General features: G+C 45.1%; 2 protein-coding genes across 2 annotated transcripts in view; both read right to left on the bottom strand.

Annotated features, from left to right (window-relative positions):
- Pde1b (phosphodiesterase 1B) overlaps nucleotides 1-2,572 on the bottom strand; it is a 28,396-nt gene extending 25,824 nt beyond the window's left edge. Inside the window, exons 1-2 of the mRNA XM_074083555.1 lie at nucleotides 1,128-2,572; nucleotides 916-1,038 (exon numbers count right to left, since the gene is read on the bottom strand). Coding sequence (XP_073939656.1) covers nucleotides 916-1,025 — 110 coding nt within the window. The 5' untranslated portion in view covers nucleotides 1,026-1,038; nucleotides 1,128-2,572. The remainder of the gene's footprint in view (nucleotides 1-915; nucleotides 1,039-1,127) is intronic.
- A 4,766-nt stretch (nucleotides 2,573-7,338) lies between these two features.
- Nckap1l (NCK associated protein 1 like) overlaps nucleotides 7,339-18,280 on the bottom strand; it is a 50,474-nt gene continuing 39,532 nt past the window's right edge. Inside the window, exons 27-31 of the mRNA XM_074083554.1 lie at nucleotides 16,312-16,405; nucleotides 15,283-15,399; nucleotides 14,835-14,944; nucleotides 12,984-13,073; nucleotides 7,339-9,397 (exon numbers count right to left, since the gene is read on the bottom strand). Coding sequence (XP_073939655.1) covers nucleotides 9,266-9,397; nucleotides 12,984-13,073; nucleotides 14,835-14,944; nucleotides 15,283-15,399; nucleotides 16,312-16,405 — 543 coding nt within the window. The 3' untranslated portion in view covers nucleotides 7,339-9,265. The remainder of the gene's footprint in view (nucleotides 9,398-12,983; nucleotides 13,074-14,834; nucleotides 14,945-15,282; nucleotides 15,400-16,311; nucleotides 16,406-18,280) is intronic.

The following is an 18,280-nucleotide window of genomic DNA, read 5'->3' as shown; positions in this document are numbered from 1 at the left end:
CATCCTCCTCTAACAGGCAGGAAGCAAAGTTCCTTTCCTTCCTGAGACTGGTGCATGGGACACCTGAGTCCTTCCTTTCCCCATTTATTCCTTCCCATATGCCTTCATCCTGCAATGATGCTTAAATGTGATCAGAGATTCTACATAAACAAAAAGACTTTAACTAAGCCAATTACCTTGCTCCTGTCAATCTTTTTTCACTACCTCCCCCTCTTCCAGCTCCCAGGTGGGAAATCCACCCCCTCCTCCAGATTCCAGGTGGATCATTAATATGCAGAGAGAGCTTCCAGGCCCCAAGACAGATGAGCTGCTCAAGTATGGGGCACCCCCAGCCCTATTCCCTGTAGGATGCCAGGAGACATAAACTACCAATCCCGATCAAGATATATATATATGACCCACAGGTTGGCACAAGCATCTAGATCTGCAGTTGTGTGTAATCATTCTAAACACCTCTGTGACCCATGGACACTCGTGCACACGCATGTGATGTGTCTCACATCCACACAACACTGCACAGGGATACGTGTGAGTCAGCCTGGCACCTCCTAAATGCTCTGCAGCCCTGCCACACCACAAATACTGTGCCGCCCCTTTGCGCTGCGTGTGTCACCCAAAGGTCCACAGGCACAGGCACATTGTTAGCTTTGCAACTCTAAGCCCGCTCTAACCAACGGGCTCTGCACATGCCTCGCACATGTGGCCTGAACACGCGTGTCAGGGCCGTATTTCCTTGCACCTGCCAGCATGTGTGCCCAAGAGAATTTACCAGCTGGGCTCCAGCTTACACTCCCCCTCCACACACACACATATTCTCTCTCTCTCTCTCTCTCTCTCTCTCTCTCTCTCTCTCTCTCTCTCTCTCTCTCTCGGCTCCAAGTTCCCTTCCCCCCCATTCCCGAACAAGGGACTTACAGAGACCGGAGCTTAATCCACATCTTCTTGCTGGGGGCTGACTTCAGCTCCAGGGGTGACGGGCAATCGGACTCCAGCATCTCTGGAGGGCTGCGAGGGGACAGCTCCATGCTCAGCCACAGTCTAGGGAACAAGAGGAAAGAGACAGCACCTCGGCTCAGCTTCAGTCCCTAGCCGAGAGACCCTCACTCCCCAACCCAGGCCCTTCCCACCTGCGGCTGGCGTGGACCAGCCAGGCCGGTGTCTCTAGGCTCGGCCCAAGCTGGCAGAGCTGCAGTTCCTGCGGCTCCTCCTCTCCCGCTGCCCAGCTGAGCTCTGGGCTCCCGGTCCAAGCTCTCCGCGCCGCCGCTGCCGCCGCCGCCGCGCGCTGCCACAGCCGCCTCCTCGCCTCTCTCCTCCTCCACCGGCGGGGTCCCCCCTCCCTCTGCTCCCCTCCCTCTGCTCCCCTCCCTTCTCCTCGGCCTGCCCGCCCGCCCGTCTCTCACTCGGCAGCCACTCCTCCCCCTCCCGAAGGAACGACTGAAAGCCGGGGGCACACTCAGACAGAAGCGCCCAAGGGCGAGCGCGCGCACAGGCTCCCGACACCCGAGGCTGCTGCGTGTGTCCTGCGGGGGAGGGGGAATGCGGGTTTGCGGAGTGCAACGCAGAAACAGGCAACACTTTGGGGTGGGTGGCTGTGTAGGTTCCTTTGGTGTGGATTTGGAGTTTCTGTGTCTGTGCATAGGTGGTTTCATGTGTCCACGTGTGCTTAGCTGCCTGCGTGTCCCGTGTGTGAGGGACATCTCTCTGCGGCACTTCACAGGCTGAGTGAAGCCACCTACCATCAGAACCCAGCCAGACCAAAGCCCGCCCGCGCTGCTATCTCTGAGGGGTCCCCTGTTGAACTGTGCTGGCATCCTACGGCTTGATCTTCCTTACCTGTCTCCATCAAAGCGGCCTACCCCAGAGGCAAGGTTGCCTCTAGCCACCCTCTGAGTTGTGGGAATTTCAGCCAAGTTTAAAGCTTTGGGAATAGACAGCCCCACATCTTCCCTTAATAACTGCATATTGCCTGGAAGTCATTCCTGATAGCTCTCCTCAACCCCACCTGCAGCCGTTCCAGTTCATTTCCTCTTATTCTGTCTTCAAAGAAAGAAATCTAAGGGCTAAAGGCCCAGCATAAAACAGACTAGTTGCTTAATAAACATATGTAATGAGGGAATGGAATTTGAACTCAAGACCATGCCACAGGGCAAAACCACTTCCATCGTGTTCTACCTGAGACTCTTGTAGAAACCACTTCTATTTCTTTGTTCTCCACTGAATGAATGAACTTTGGCACTGGTGAAACTTTCATGTAAACTGAAAATGAAGATGTGTTCACTAATGGCTGGATCTAAAACAGGCCTCTAATCCAGGATCCCAGAATGTAAATTTTAATTTCAAGAACCCCTTCTATGTGTGTGGGGGGAGCGGGAAAGAACTCTTAAACTGGGCATGGTTGTGCATGCCTGTAACCCCAGCACCCACCCACTAGGTAGAGGCAGGAAGATTCCCAGTTTGAAGCCAACCTAAGTAACATAGCAAGACCTGGTCTAAAAGAGAAAGTAGGGGGGAGAGGAAGAGAGGAAGAGAGGAAGAGAGGAAGAGAGGAAGGAAGGAAGGAAGGAAGGAAGGAAGGAAGGAAGGAAGGAAGGAAGGAAGGGAGGGAGGGAGGGAGGGAGGGAGAGAGGGAGGGAGAGAGAGAGAGAGAGAGAGAGAGAGAGAGAGAGAGAGAGAGAGAGAGAGAAGGAAAGAAGGAAAAGAAAGAAGGAAAGAAAGAAAAAGAAAGAAAGAAATAGCCAAGGCAATACTCAGTCAAAAGAACAATGCAGGAGGTATCACAATACCTGACTTCAAACTATATTACAAAGCAATTACAATAAAAACAGCATGGTACTGGCACAAAAATAGACATGAAGACCAGTGGAACAGAATAGAGGACCCAGATATGAAGCCACACAACTATAACCAACTTGTCTTTGACAAAGGAGCTAAAAATATACGGTAGAGAAATAGCAGCCTCTTCAACAAAAACTGCTGGGAAAACTGGTTAGCAGTCTGCAAAAAACTGAAACTAGATCCATGTATATCACCCTATACCAAGATTAACTCAAAACGGATCAAGGATCTTAATATCAGACCACAAACTCTAAAGTTGATACAGGAAAGAGTAGGAAATACTCTGGAGTTAGTAGGTATAGGTAAGAACTTTCTCAACGAAACCCCAGCAGCACAGCAACTAAGAGATAGCATAGATAAATGGGACCTCATAAAGCTAAAAAGCTTCTGTTCATCAAAAGAAATGGTCTCTAAACTGAAGAGAACACCCACAGAGTGGGAGAAAATATTTGCCAACTATACATCAGACAAAGGACTGATAACCAGAATATACAGGGAACTTAAAAAACTAAATTCTCCCAAAACTAATGAACCAATAAAGAAATGGGCAAGTGAACTTTCTCAAAAGAAGAAATTCAAATGGCCAAAAAACACATGAAAAAATGCTCACCATCTCTAGCAATAAAGGAAATGCAAATTAAAACCACACTAAGATTCCACCTCACGCCTGTTAGAATAGCCATCATCAGCAACACCACCACCAACAGGTGTTGGCGAGAATGCGGGGGAAAAAGGAACCCTCTTACACTGTTGGTGGGAATGTAAACTAGTACAACCACTCTGGAAAAAAATTTGGAGGCTAATTAAAAAGCTAGACATTGATCTACCATTTGATCCAGCAATACCACTCTTGGGGATATACCCAAAAAGACTGTGATACAGGTTACTCCAGAGGCACCTACACACCCATGTTTATTGCAGCACTATTCACAATAGCCAAGTTATGGAAACAGCCAAGATGCCCCACCACTGACGAGTGGATTAAGAAAATGTGGTATCTATACACAATGGAATTTTATGCAGCCATGAAGAAGAACAAAATGTTATCATTCGCTGGTAAATGGATGGAATTGGAGAACATCATTCTGAGTGAGGTTAGCCTGGCTCAAAAGACCAAAAATCGTATGTTCTCCCTCATATGTGGACATTAGATCAAGGGCAAACACAACAATGGGATTGGACTTTGAGCACATGATAAAAGCGAGAGCACCAAGGGAGGAGTGAGGATTGGTAAGACACCTAAAAAATTAGCTAGCATTTGTTGCCCTTAACACAGAGAAACTAAAGCATATACCTTAAATGCAACTGAGGCCAATAGGAAAAGGGGACCAGGAACTAGAGAAAAGGGTAGATCAAAAAGAATTAACCTAGAAGGTAACACACACGCACAGGAAATCAATGCGAGTAAACTCCCTGTATAGCTATCCTTATCTCAACCAGCAAAAACCCTTGTTCCTTCCTATTATTGCTTATACTCTCTCTACAACAAAATTAGAAATAAGGGCAAAATAGTTTCTGCTGGGTATTGAGGGGGTGGGGGGAGGAGGGGGTGGAGTGGGTGGTAAGGGAGAGGGTGGGGGCAGGGGGAGAAATGACCCAAGCCTTGTATGCACATATGAATAATGAAAGAAAAAAAATGTCAGCAGCTGAAGGAAAAAAAAAGAAAGAAAGATAGCTCTGAGGGTTAGAAGAAGGGGTAATAGTTACTCTAAATATCAGATTGAGTCATCCCTTTCCCAGGCAAAGGGGAGAAAGGAACAGAAGGGAAGTGGTAGGCTGAAGAAGAAGATGGACAGTCACAATTGAGCCTCCTAACGTAAAAGAATTGCCAGCTTAGATCAGGACTTCAGATCCTGCAGAGCAACCACCAGGAAGTACCAAGGCAGAAAGATATGGCAGTCAGAAATTGAGAAAAAGTGGAAAGAATATCAAGACTTGCCCCTCTGTCCCTTTAACTTCAGGACAAATCCTTCCTAGCCGAGGAATAGGCCCAACCCAGAAACCACTGCATCTGACAGCCTAGTCACACTCCTATACATTGCAGTTTTCAAAATTTGGGAACGATCTCCTCCCTTATCAATTGAAGAAGGAATGGGCTGGAAACTGCAAAAGAATCACAAATTGAGATTAGAGTTAAAGAGCTCTAATTAGAAAATTAGGATTAGAAATAATCCCAACTTAGGCAGGTATTTAGGCAGGTGGGGAAGAGGTTAGGAGATACACTTCCAAAGGGCTCTCTCAGTATTTCTCGTCAGCACAGTGGTACATCAGGTTCTCCCACGCCCACAATTCCTGACCCATTTCATGAGAAGAAGGGTCATTTGTAAAAGAGACTTTAGAGTACATCTATCCTAATCTCCGTTTAAGTTTAGCCCAGAAAAATTATATAGTCCCACAGAGTCAGTCACAAAGCCAGAGCCAAGTCTCCCAACCTTCTTCCAGTGCCTTTCCGACTCTGTGACTCTTTCACTTTCTTTAGGCCCCAGTCCTAGAGTTTAGCCTCAACCTCATTCCTCTTGGTGAAATCCAATTCTATTTCTGCTTTACTGAATGTCTAAAGAGATAAGAATAGGATATACTTGCTCCATTCACAGACTCGAAAGACAGCCATTCTCCTCTCCCTGTGTTTTCCTCAGGTCCCCCACCCCTACCTTCCCAGGCTCCTTCTGCCCAACCTCATTCCTCTCCTTTTAGCTTCTGAACTGCCCCTGCCCCTTGGAAACCCTGCCTCCTCACTCCCCTAACCCCACCATCCCTTCCAACAAGGCTCTGAGTTTGATAGAGGCCAAAAATGATGCTTTGGCAGCAGGTGACGGATGGATGTGATCCGCCTCCTACGGGAATGCTATTTAAAGGGGTGGCCCCACAATCCTCTCCTTCCAAAGTGACAAGAGAAAAGCCTGCTCCTCAATCTCTCCAGTGCTGCAAACTCAGCTCAAGTTAACTTCTGACTTCCCCAACCTGCAACCTGGCCTGCTGTTCCTGCTTCCTCTTCAGGTGGGAGGAGAGTACTTGACAACTCACTGAGGTGTGGGGGCTGAGGGGACTCATCTTCATCTCCTTTGATGACAGGTACTCTGGAGAAGCAGGAGGCCCTATGGGGAGGAGGACGGGAAGAACATTCTTCCCCCAACAACGTGAGCATATTTCAGCCATGTGCTAACTTCTTCTCAAAGTCAAACTTTGTTGAAGAACTGATGCAGGCATGAGAACCTTAGGCTAAGGAAGCCTGTCCCTAGCTAGGGCCTCCTTCCCTCCCTCCTAGGTCCTGGAGCTCAAACTACATTTGTTCCCTTCCTGCAAGACAAAGTGTCAAAAAGACAAGGGCCCCCCTTGGCCAGGCCTCAGACCTTCTGCACCTTGAGGCTGCCCATTGGATAGAACGCCATACCAGAACAGGCTGTGTCTACTGACCAAAGGAAAGAGTGCTTCTGCAAGCATCTCCCCTAGGCTGGTAAAAGAGATAATTCCATCTCACTGCTGCAAGTGAGTTAATGGAGACTTTAATGAAAACACTGCACTAATGAAAATGCTGAGGCTAGAGCCAACTCTCTGCCAGCAAGACAAAGCAATCAGAGTCAGAATTTCTCCTTATAGTCATTCCTCAGTTCTCCTGGAGGCCTGCGTAAAGCAAGTTGGGGGAATCTGAGAGTAAAAGCAGTTCACAACTGATTATGTTCTAGGCTGCAAGAAGTCGGAGACCATCCTGGTCAAGGAAGCAAATTATCTGAAATGCTGATGGGTCCCATTACCTCATCTGTCCACTTACTTCTAGACATTTACCTTTTGTTCCAGATGGTAAAGGCCATCCTTGTCCTCACCTCCTCCTCTTTGCTCCTTCTCAAGTCTCTGGATTCTAAATCTTCCCTTATGAAGAGGCAGTCTGATCAGGAAAAAAGTGTAGGACTAAACACTGACAGGTCCTGCTTCTAGTTCTACTACTAAACATGTGACCTTCATTAAATCATTTAATGTTGTTGAATTTGTTTCCTGACCTGAAATAGGGGAGCCTTCCCTGGCTACATTGCAGAATTACTATAAGGATGGAGAAATGCTTTTGAAAAGTGCAAGTGCCAGGTAAGTGTGTGGGTATAATTACATGTTTATGAAAAGATTTTATGTCAAGTCATAAATTTTAGAAGTCTAGAGAACAAATCTGTGTTGCAGGGGGCTGGGTAGGGAAGGGGTGCAGGAGGGAAGTGGGTGTGGTAATAAAAGCAATAGGAGGGGTCCTCATGGTAACGGAAGTGCTCTATATCTTGACTTGGCAGATACACGAACCTACACGTGACAAGGCTGCAGAGAGCTAAATACACATGCACAGAGAATTGAGTATAAGTAAAACTGGGACAGCTAAAGATCGTGGATTATTTCAGTGCCAGTATCCTAGTTGTGACAGTGTGCTATAGTTTTTTGAGATGCTACCATTGAGGGAAACTGTAAAGGTACATGGGATCTTTCTGTATTATTCTTACAAGTGCATGTGGATTAAATATCTCAATAAAATTGTCAAATTTTTAAAAATGAATATTAGACAAGCATGGTGCTTGCATGCCTGTAATCTCAGCAACTTGGGAGGCTGAGATGAGAGGATCATTTGAGCTCATGAGTACAAGACCACCCTGGGCAACACAGAGAGACCTCATCTCTAAATAAATAAATAGATATTTTGTCTACCCTCCACCCCCCTGCAGCAACTTGTCTTGCTGTCCTCTGGGAAGGTCCTGCTAAGCATACCTCCATGTAGATAGAAAAGAGTTTTCATCTTCTCAAGTAGAAGAACCAAGCAGAGATACAAATGTGGGATCAGCTGGGTGTGGCGGTACCCACCAATCCCAGTACTCAGGCGGCTGAGGCAGGAGGATTGTGAGTTGGAGGCCAACCTGGACTTCATAGCAAGACCATGACTCAAGAAAAAGAAAGGGAATAGTATAGGGTTGTTGATCAGATCCTTCTGCACCTTCTCTTCCCCATCAGCTGTGCTTGTAGTCTCAGTAGGCCTGACACTGAATCACTCCTTAGAATGTAATGTCCTTTCCACAGCAAGGAAGGACGATTAGCTGAAGCATGAAGCAGGATTTTCTGCTGCTTCTACCCTAAAGAGCAGACAGTCGTTGCTAAGAAAAATGTGTGTTGATTATGGGTGCCAAGTTAAGAAAGTATTGACTAAACCCAGGTCTGGAGAAATAAAAAAGCAAACACACACACACACACAATCTCCAAATAGCTATCAAATTGGCTTAATGAAGGTCGAATGGTTTTGCTGAAAGCCAACAATTGCTTCCTTTTCATTGTTGAAGTATGGACATGACCCTAATTAATCAACTAGCTAATCATATTTGCATTCCAACCACTCTGAACTTGTGACACACATGATCTGTTGCTCTGGTCCTCCCTAGCAGTGGATACACAGAGTGACTGATGGGGCCACTGTTTCCCGCCACAGAGTTAACTAAACCTAGTTCAGTGCTATCTCAAACGCCCCAGGCTCTGTGACACTTGAAATTCTAATTAGTGCAGAAAAGGGCTAAGTTGAAACAGCTTGTACTCCCTCAAGGATACCCACTCTCAAGGCCCTACAACGTAATGAGGTCTGTGAAATTTAAGATCTACAAGAGAAATCCCTGCCTGGAGCTACAGCTGTACCCAAGCTGACAGGGGATTTAGGGGCAAATTAGTCCCTCCAAATAGGAGGAAGAGTACCCCCAAAATGGTGTGGGAGGGAAAGTCCACATGAGTCTGCTCTACTTTGCTGTCATGTGACCCAGACAGCCCCTCTGCTCTGGGTTGTGGAGATATCAAAGAAAAAGGAGTCAGGGTAAGAGCAGAAGAAAATATACTCATTATCCACAATGGGCAGGAGAGGAAGTAGGCAGTGAAACTCTCCAGAGGGCACTTCTGCCCTGTCCCAGTGGGAAAGACCATCAAGCAAAGGTAGAGAAAGAGCCCCATAAGGAAGAAGAGGGGTCCCTTTACGGCTCCTCTGCAGTAGGAACAGGCTGAATGTTTACTGAACACATTTGGAAAAGAAAGAGAGGCGATAACAGTCCTAATGAATGTGCAAGAGACAATAGCCGCTCCAGTGGGAGGATTATAAACTCATTATGGTTTAATATGATGATTGATCATCTCTGCTCGCCAGCATTATCCTAGAATAGTGATGAAGGTCGGAGAGAGCCATGCCTGTCAGAGCTCAAGTCTCAGTCACCAGAAGATAGGAAATATGTTTGTAGGTCACTCATTTTTTCATGGTAAAAATTCACACATGTGGCCCATCCCCTAAGTTTGTCTATGAACTGCCCTCCATGCCCCCAGCCTTCCCTACTTCTCTATGATTTCTCAGCCCTAGATTGACTTCTGACCCTCTCTCTCCCTATTTCCTCCCTATACCCCCCGCCCCACTTGAAAAAATAACCACAGCTTCCACTCTTCAGTGGGTACTGGCAGGTACTCTGTTCAGGTGGAAGGTCCGGGATACCTCCCGATAGGCGTTTCGAAGTAGAACGTAAGGAAAACAGGACTCCAGCATGTCCAGGGTCAGAAAGGATGACTCCTCCACCACCTGGAACAGACAGGGCCAAGAGATGAGAACCTCCAGTAGCACGTAAGTCTGTGACATTCTGTTCCTCTTAATGCAGTTTTCCTGGGCCCTCTGTGGCCCTTAGAGTTATAAGTAAACAGGGTTCCAAGTCACATCCCTGCTTATTCCCTTGCCTAATTTGGCCCGGAAGGCAATGTGGCCTCAGCTCCATTACAATGGCCTCTGTCCCCTTCGTCAATGCTGACGTGAAGGACATGGGGCAGAGGGGGGGGGGTTGACACACAGGACACTTTCCTAGTGGCAGAACAACCACATTCTCTCCAGTTTTGGATACTAAATCATATGTGGGAGGGCAGCACAGTTTCAGGTAAAGATGGATAGAAGTGCTAATTACAAAGCTTTGCAGCCAGAAAAATAATTGCCACTTTAGGTCAAGGAGGAGGGGTCTGGAATCCACATGGGTCCTCTTGTACTGGGCCTCCAGCTCCTTACTCTCTCAGTACAGAGCTTGGGGAACAGTAAGGATGCTACATAAAGGAGCAGGCATGATTAATTAGTTTAATTAGAAGCCTGCATGCTATGGTAATCCCAGCAGCCCCCACAACCAAACAGGAAGACAGATCTGGATGCCTGGATAAGATTAAGAGTGGGGGTGAGATGGAGGTGAGAGGGTGGGGATGGGTGGAGGGGGCATATGCCCAGAGAGCAGCACAAGGCAGTGTTGGGCTGAGGGTCTCCATCTCTGAGGAGGAAGCCGGGTGTATTTCCTTCAGTCTCTTCCTCATCTAAGAGGTTACAGGACAAAAACCATGCTCCAGAAATAAAGAGTTCCACATCCTTCTGGCAATCCCTACAGATGGCCCTCCCCAGTGTGCCTGGTATTTCAAGTGCTGAAATTTCACTATAGAAAGAGAATCTACTGTATCTATTCTAACATGTTTCTGTTATGTCTCTCTCCAAAGTCCCTTCAAGTTATACATTAGTAAGATTTTGCTATTCTCAAACACACGCTCACGCAGTACACACACAGCCTCAGAAGAGCAAACACTCCAGGCTGGTAAAAAGGAAACCTGCTGGCAAAACTGCAGCCCTGAGCCAAGGTTTGAAAACAGAGAAAACTTGCTGTGGTTGATTTCCAACCCTAAGCCAGAGAGAGAGAGGAGCTCTCCTACCAACAGGTACAGGAAAATGAGTGATGACTCTAGGAGGGACCCACTGGTCCATGACTTCCTACTCTCAGCCAAGCACAAGAGAATAACAGGGCTTCTTACTGGCAGAAGTTTATGGTAGTGGAAACAACCCGAGCATAGGTTCTGGTCCCAAATCTGCTGGTATATTTTAAGGGAGACCTCAAGTCTCATCTTACCCTCACTCTTCTTCAGTTTCCTCAGCTATGAAATGGAAGTACTGGACAAATTGCCAGGATCTGGTCTGGCTCTAACATCAAAGATTCCATGATTCTCTGTGGAGCCATATGCCCTTCCCCCATGAAACCCATGCCGTGAACAGGTTGGCAATGCTGGGATGGACACTGTCCAGGCTTGACCATAAAGACAGGAAGACCCCAGGGAGATAAAACTGGTCAGAATTTGGAGTTACATGAAAAGCCTCTTAACTCAAAATTCAGCTCTTTCCCTTCCAGTCATTTCCAATTTCTCTCTGGGAACATTTGCATTAAAGTTGCTTTGTAGCAGCTTGTCCCTTCAATCTCCATCTCCAGTAAAGAGAGTCCTGGTCCTAGCTCTGCTCCTACCTCTGTGGGCCTCACAGGAGGGCCACAAGAGGCAGACACTTTCTCACACTTTGGAGAAGGGCTTGTGGTGGGGGTCAAAGCAGAGGGAGTAGGGCTGAATAACAATTCAGAACTGCCAACCTTTACAGAGGTGAAAACTGCCAAAGGAAATATAGAAGTATGTCCAAATCAAGCAGAAACTAAAATGAGCAGCAGACAAAGGCAACTATATTTATTGAGCACCTACTATTTACTAGGCACTTTCACACATATTATCTCATGAATTCAAACCACTACATCATAAGAATCATTGCCCACTTTTGTAAATAAAGAGTCATGCTGCTGCTGAGTATGGTGGTGCACACCTATGGTCCTAGCACTAGGGTGGCTAAGGCAGGAAGATCACAAGTTCAAGTCAAGTTTGGGCTATATAGTAAGACCCGGTCTTAAGAAAGGGAAAAAAAAAAAAAAAGAAGAAGTCATGCTGCTTCAAATGCTGTGCTCCACTTAGCCCACTCCTGGCATCTGCCCTCCCTCTACCCTTACTTTCATCCCTGGCCCTGGCACCCCTCACCACACACAACACACACATATGTACCCCCATGTCCATTCTATCTGCCAATATAATCCCATTTATCCCAGGCCTTTTTCTAGCTAGAGAAACTGGGACACAGATACCACTCAGGGTTTAAGTATTTAAAGAAGGGAGGGAGTCCCAGGGATGCCTGCCCCTAACATTTCTGGGCCCAGGCCAAGAGTACAAATGACTAAAAAACAAAAAAAAAAAAAATTATTATGTCCTATCTTTTCAATCTTCATAATATACCTTTGTAATTTCATGGAAGTCTTAGTTTAAGTTAAGAATTATTAGACTCCCCAGAGTTCTGCACCAAAACAGGGAGAAAGAGGAAAGCAGCTTTCCACCCAGTTCCCTTTTTCTTCTTACTCTCAGTTTGAGGGGTTTTATATACACATGTGGACTTCCCTACTGCACATCTAAACTCCAGCCACACATTCTTGGTCACTAGAGGTACACCCACAGTCTGCCTCAGTAGTGTAGACTTGGGAAAGAAGTTCCGCACAGACCCCACAGGTGGGCTGGAGAATTCTGGGGTCCCAGATATCTTTAGTGTGGGCTTTGAAGTGGGATATAGGTTCCAGAGAAGCGTGAAAGGAGGGTCTCCAAATAGGCCTAGGGCAGCAACTCCTCCTGTCCACATCTAAATGTGATACCAACCTGAGAATCAGACTTTTTGATCAAGAATGAGTAAGCTCATTGAAAAGAGAAACAGGGTCATGAGGGGAAAAAGTCTTTTTAAAGTCAACTGTGTTAGAGTTTCCAGAACTTTCTGCCAGAGTAAAACCAAGCCCACAGTTTAGGAAGCAAGAAGAGATACCAGGAACTGCCTGATTCATGGCCTACCAGGCTCCCTACCTTATAGCTAAAATCACCCCCCTGCTGGGAATCCCACCCTCAAACCCATTCAGTTCCTCTCTGTGCTATCCAGTACTCTTCATGATATCCTTAAAGACAAGAAATATAGTGGTAGAAAGTAGTCAAGTAAAGCCAAACTCATACTGGGTAGGTAGTTACTGGGAAGGGACACAGTTGTCCCCTTCCCAGGTCAGACTCAGGAATATTACCAGAAAAGGAGCCTAGTCCTGCAGAGAAGTCCTAAGTACTATACTCTGGGATTGCAAGACAATTCTAAAATGTTCAATAAAATGTGAGGGCAGACCCAAAGGTCAGACAGAATTAAGTTCTTAGTTAATGCTTTTGGGTGATGACAATGGCAGGGACCCAAAGACCCTAAAGAGGAGTCTTCCACTGGCTCTTCCTCTCTTTTCCCAAACTAGCTTAAACAAGATACATACCAGGCGCATGAGCAGAGAAATGGATTCCCGATTCCTGGTTTTAAGCTTGTCAGTCTCCTGGCCCAGCTGCAAAAGGCTGACAGAGGCCACCTGTAAGGGAAGCATTTGTAAAGAAGCAGATTTTTATGGAGGTCAGAATAGGACAGCCTCAGGCTACAGGAAGTTAAGAAAAGATCAAGGAGGGGAGTTAAGACGTGCTAGGCTGTTCCTGAAGACTCGGGATGAAAAAAGTGGCAAGTCCCCTAGGTTTCAGAAACACACATTGCCTACAAACCAGCTCGAATCTCACTGGCCTGCCAGTGCAGATAACAGAAGCTTGCTGAGGTGCTGGAAGAGAGGTTGCAAGGGGCAAGGGAAGAACCTAGAACAAAAGCTTCTGATGCTGTGTGCCAGGAGATTAATGTCTTTTTTTCCTAGGCAGCCTCCAGACACCTCTGTCATCAGGCTGTTTACAGCTGACTCCCTACCCAACCAGAGCCAGAGTTGGGCCTCTGATTCAGACACAGTGCTCTTGGTATTCTCCTCCTGTCAACTCCCAAGTGGCTGTCATCTCCATTCACTTCCAGGCCCCAACAGATCAAAGAGGGAGGACAAAATGTGAGTCACATCCCAGGCCCAGGTTACCTCCATTTAGCAAACAAATAGAATAAATGGAAAAAGAACCTTCTCATCTTAGAGATCTCGTGTGAATCCTCTTTATATTTAAGATGCTTTAAAGCCCATTCTGTCTGAGCTGGTTGTCCCAGCTCAAATAAAGACCCTCTAACCAATCTATAGATTCACATTTCTCAGGATAAAGGTAGAATTCCTGATAGAACGATATGATCTACTGTTCCCTCCTGGAAGAAGAATGGAAGCTGTACTTCTTAAGTCAGAACCATATTATGCAAAGGAAGAAGCTCCCTATTACCGAGAATGCTCAGAGGGTAATGGACCATGTTGTCAGAAGTGTATGGACAGGATTCCTCCATAGAGGATTTAGAATGGAAAACTCTAGGGCCTCTTTCAACTATTGAAGATTGTTCTATGTTTTTCCAGAGGCAAAACTAAGATCAATGGTGATTGTTACAGGGAGTCAAACTCTGGCTTAAAACATTTTTCAACAATTTTTCAAACAAATTGGACACATCCACATGGAATCAGCTGCCTGGTTATAAACTCCAGTCCCTAGAAATCTAGTCCTGTGGTTCTCAAAGTAAGGTCCCAAGACAAAGAGCATCAACATTAACTGAGAACTTATTGGAAATGAAAATAAATGTAAATTCTCCAAAAGATTTTGATTTACCACAAAGTTTGAAGACTAGTCATTGACTGTCAATATAGAGTTGCAAAAGCCCTTATAGTTTATAAAATTCAGAGTCTCTACAACTTTAATGTATATCTGATCCCCTGAAGACCAAGTTAGAAACACAGAGGCCTGACCTCACCCTAGCATATTCTAATTCAGTAGGTCTGGGGTAAAGACCAAGAATCTATTTTAACAAGATCCCCAGGATATTCTGATGCACAGCAAGGTGATGAATCATGGATTCAGTTTAATCTCCCTAGTTTATAATGAGAAAACTGAGGCCCCAAAAGTTTAGTTCTCCAGAGATCACATAACTTCATAATGTCAAAACTCAGATTTTCCTTTCTAATGGTCTTTCCAAGTATTAAGGAAGAGGCTGAAACACCAGATGTAAGAGAATTTAGAACAAGCTCCTGCCTTTCACAAAGTAACATCTCACTTTACAGAATGAATTAGGTGGGAGGTTAGACTCCAAAACACATTCAACAATAACTGTGGATTTAAGTCAAATCAATTCCAGTCCTTTGCAGTCTTCCATTCCTTACAAATCTAGACCCACTTACCACCAGAAATTCCTTGAGATGAGTTTCAATGTTCTTGTTGTACAATGTAAAGAGAGCAGCAGACACCTGGATGATCGCTTTGGTCAAGCAGTGGATGTTATTGTTGAAACCTAAGTTATATTATGAAGGGAGGGGGGAGAAACAAAGGAAATGACAGTAAGCCACACCAGGCTGACCCTAACCAACTGGTAATTTCTCATTACCAGCCTAGGCCACCCTTATTTGACACCAAAAGAACTAGATGACATTTAGGGATTAAAGGAAGGATATTCCTATGACATTTTACTAGAACAGAACTTTATGCATAGTTCATTCTCAAGTGCTTTTTGAAACAGAAATTTATACCTTAATCAGAAGTCTGTATCTTCCAGGTAAGTATCTTTATCTCATCTCCCTCCCCAGGAGACACCTGAATAGCTCTGGTCCCTCAAACCTACTCCTTACTTACCATCCTTCTCAATGCTGTAGAAGGAAGAAGAGTCAGTAGCAAGGAGTGGGAGAGAAACGGCAAGAAAGATCAAGAGCAGGCAGGCCACCTTATACTCTTCTTCTGGAGATGAGCTATCTGGGAAAAGGGAAAAAAGAAAAGAGGAAAGATGAGTAAGGTAAGCAAACAAGAGTTATCTTCTGTAGGATCATACTTCCCAGAATTGTGATCACATGAGCAATTGCCTATGAATATTCTTTATCAAGTTCTGTGGGCAAGTTATTACTGAAGGAGACAGGACTAGCATCCACATATGGTGAGGGGTCCGAGTCCTAAGACCCCTGGTGATAGGGCAGAACTCTTAGCCAAGAGCTCTGCTGCCATGCAGTCCTAGGACACCTATCAATCAGCTGCTTGAAGGGATGAAGAAGCAGGAAGGAGAGAAAAGATTCTCACCAACCAAGAGAGAACAAAAGAAGTGAGTCTTGCAATTTTGAAGGGCTTAATACCACCCCCTGGGTTCTATCCTCTTTTGGGTATGTATAAGTATGAATATGCTAATCAGAGCAAATGTGTAATGGAACATATCAGAGGCAAGTGTGAGCCTGGAGAAGAAGTGGATAGTGTCAAAGTGATTATGTGGGAGGAAAGAGCACAAGATCACTGTGGGGAACTTAGATACTATACCACACATCTTAGCATGAAATTATATACGATTTTGAGTTGTTCACTCATTGATTCATTTGCATTAATCTTATTTCCCCAACCAGACTGTAAGATCCTTTGAGCACTTGCTGAGCACCAGATTCTTACTCAGAACAATCTTTTTCACTGGTTGGTAGATTAACTGATTGGAATCTGAGGAGAAACCTAAATCGCCTTTGTATTTTCTGAAGGTTAGGGTAGAGTCTGCACTTTAAGTCTTTCCCTACCTCCCAGCTTATAGCCTCTGAATTCACAAACCCAAATAAAGGCTTCTTTGACATTGACAGTTTCCCACCTGAAAGTAGGGTACAATCCCTCCCTTCAGGGCTCTTCCCCCTATCTTACCAGCTTTCAGATTGGCAATGGCAGCAACCAGAGCTGGGTCAATGTCACAGCCCACACCTGCAGCAGATGCCAGTTCAAAGATACTCAGGGTCACCTGGTAGAGAAGAAAACAACATTTTGGAGAGGAATCCCAGGAGAAAAGTGCTTGGCAGAAGTTACATGTAGCCAGGATTCTTGGATCACAGATTTTAAACTTTTGTTATACTACCATTGTTTTCTAGATATTCCTTAGCTCTCCATAACCTGCAAGGAAGGCACTCAAATGCTTTAGCTTGGCATTTAGGATCCTTCATAATACAAATTTATTTTTCAACCTTACTTCCCTATTATTTTAGTCAATGCTGACAAGGTAATTTATTCATTGTCCCCAAACTACTGCGTCCTTTCTTTCATACTTTGATTCCCATCCTTCCCCTTCTCTAGTGTCCTTTCCTCTCCTTTGAGTATATCTAAGTAACACCCATCCCTCAGTCTTAACTCAAATCTCATCTTCTCTGCGAAAGCCTCCCTGATTACTTCAACTCAAACCTACCTCTCCTTCTTCACTCTGGTCCCACTGACAGCACTGATCACACACAGCTAACTTTTCAGAGAGGAAGTAAGACATAAGGTTTAGCTCACCACATAGATTCTAATTATTTTTTAATCCTATGGCCTAGTGAAGGGATAAGGTGACTTTGGAATGGAAGAGATTTCAGCTCAAATCCTAGCAAAACCACTTATTAAATGTATAACTTTGGCTGAAAGTTACTTAAACTCTTTGAGTCTCAGTTTTCTCGCCTGCAAAACTGGGATAATAATTATCTACCTCACTGTGTTGTTGTGAAGATTAAATCATACCATGTGTGTAAAGCACCTACTCCAGTGAGTAACAATGATTATTATACCTTTCCTTCCTCTTCCTTTATTATAAAGCCAAAGAACTTTACGTTTCTTTTTATCCTCTGTAGTGACTAACATGATGCTAAGCTCATAGGAGGCATCCAATAAAGATGGATTGATTGATAACTGAATCCCTCATTATCTTAGAGTCAGGTTCCCAGAATATAGCTCCATCCCTCACTCCCACACCAAAGTACATAGACTCATTTTGAGGTTGAAAAAAAAATCTTTAAAATGTTTAGAGATAACAAGGATAATTGTTTCAATACTGGACAACTAAATAGCACATTGTTATGCAAAGAATCTCACACTTTACAACTCACACATGTACTTACTCCTGGTACCCACACCAAAGCCAAACCTTAGCCATCGTCTTCTTTGCCTTTCATTTAAACCCTCTATGACCCAGATGACCCTGTTTGTGGCAACTATGGCCAAACAGGTCAGGGACCTAGTCTAAAACCTGTGATTTCCTGGAGGAAGAAAGGGATGATTGGAGTGGTCTATTTTCTCTTCTAATCTTCTCACTCCTCTTTGCAAGTAACAGAATCTTTTATGGACGAGCCATCCTCTTCTCTGCCCCACCTGCTTATTCTCATAGTCAGACAGAGCCTAAAGACTGGAGCTGCCCAGGAGATGTCAACTAGACAAGCTCCTGACAGACTGGAGCATTCAGCCTCAACATCAGCAGCTGCCAGCAGGCTTAGCCTCAAATAAAAGACCATTCGAGAGGGGCAGCCAACCTAGAGGAGCATTGCTCTTTACTGCCCCCATGACCACCTGACCCTAAGGTGATTTCAAGCATTTAAAGGGGGAAACTTCCTAACTCTTAATCCCAAGATAAGGAAGTTTTTCTTAACATTCTAGTTTAATTCTTCCTGTTTACCAGTCCTTTCATATCAGACCTCTCTCCTTTGAAGGAATCAATCATAAGGGAAGTTGCCTGCCCATCATGTTAGAAGGACCTTGTCCACAGACCTTGACCGTATTTCCTGCTTGCTCCAGATGATTCAAAAGACAAGCTTCCTCAAAGGAGCAGGGCATAGGTAGTTAACTCAGGTTACCTGCAGAAGCCCTTCTTCCTCTC

Source organism: Castor canadensis, chromosome 8, assembly GCF_047511655.1.
Source record: "Castor canadensis chromosome 8, mCasCan1.hap1v2, whole genome shotgun sequence".
NCBI classification, from domain to species: domain Eukaryota; kingdom Metazoa; phylum Chordata; class Mammalia; order Rodentia; family Castoridae; genus Castor; species Castor canadensis.
This window is presented reverse-complemented; position numbering and strand designations above follow the sequence as displayed.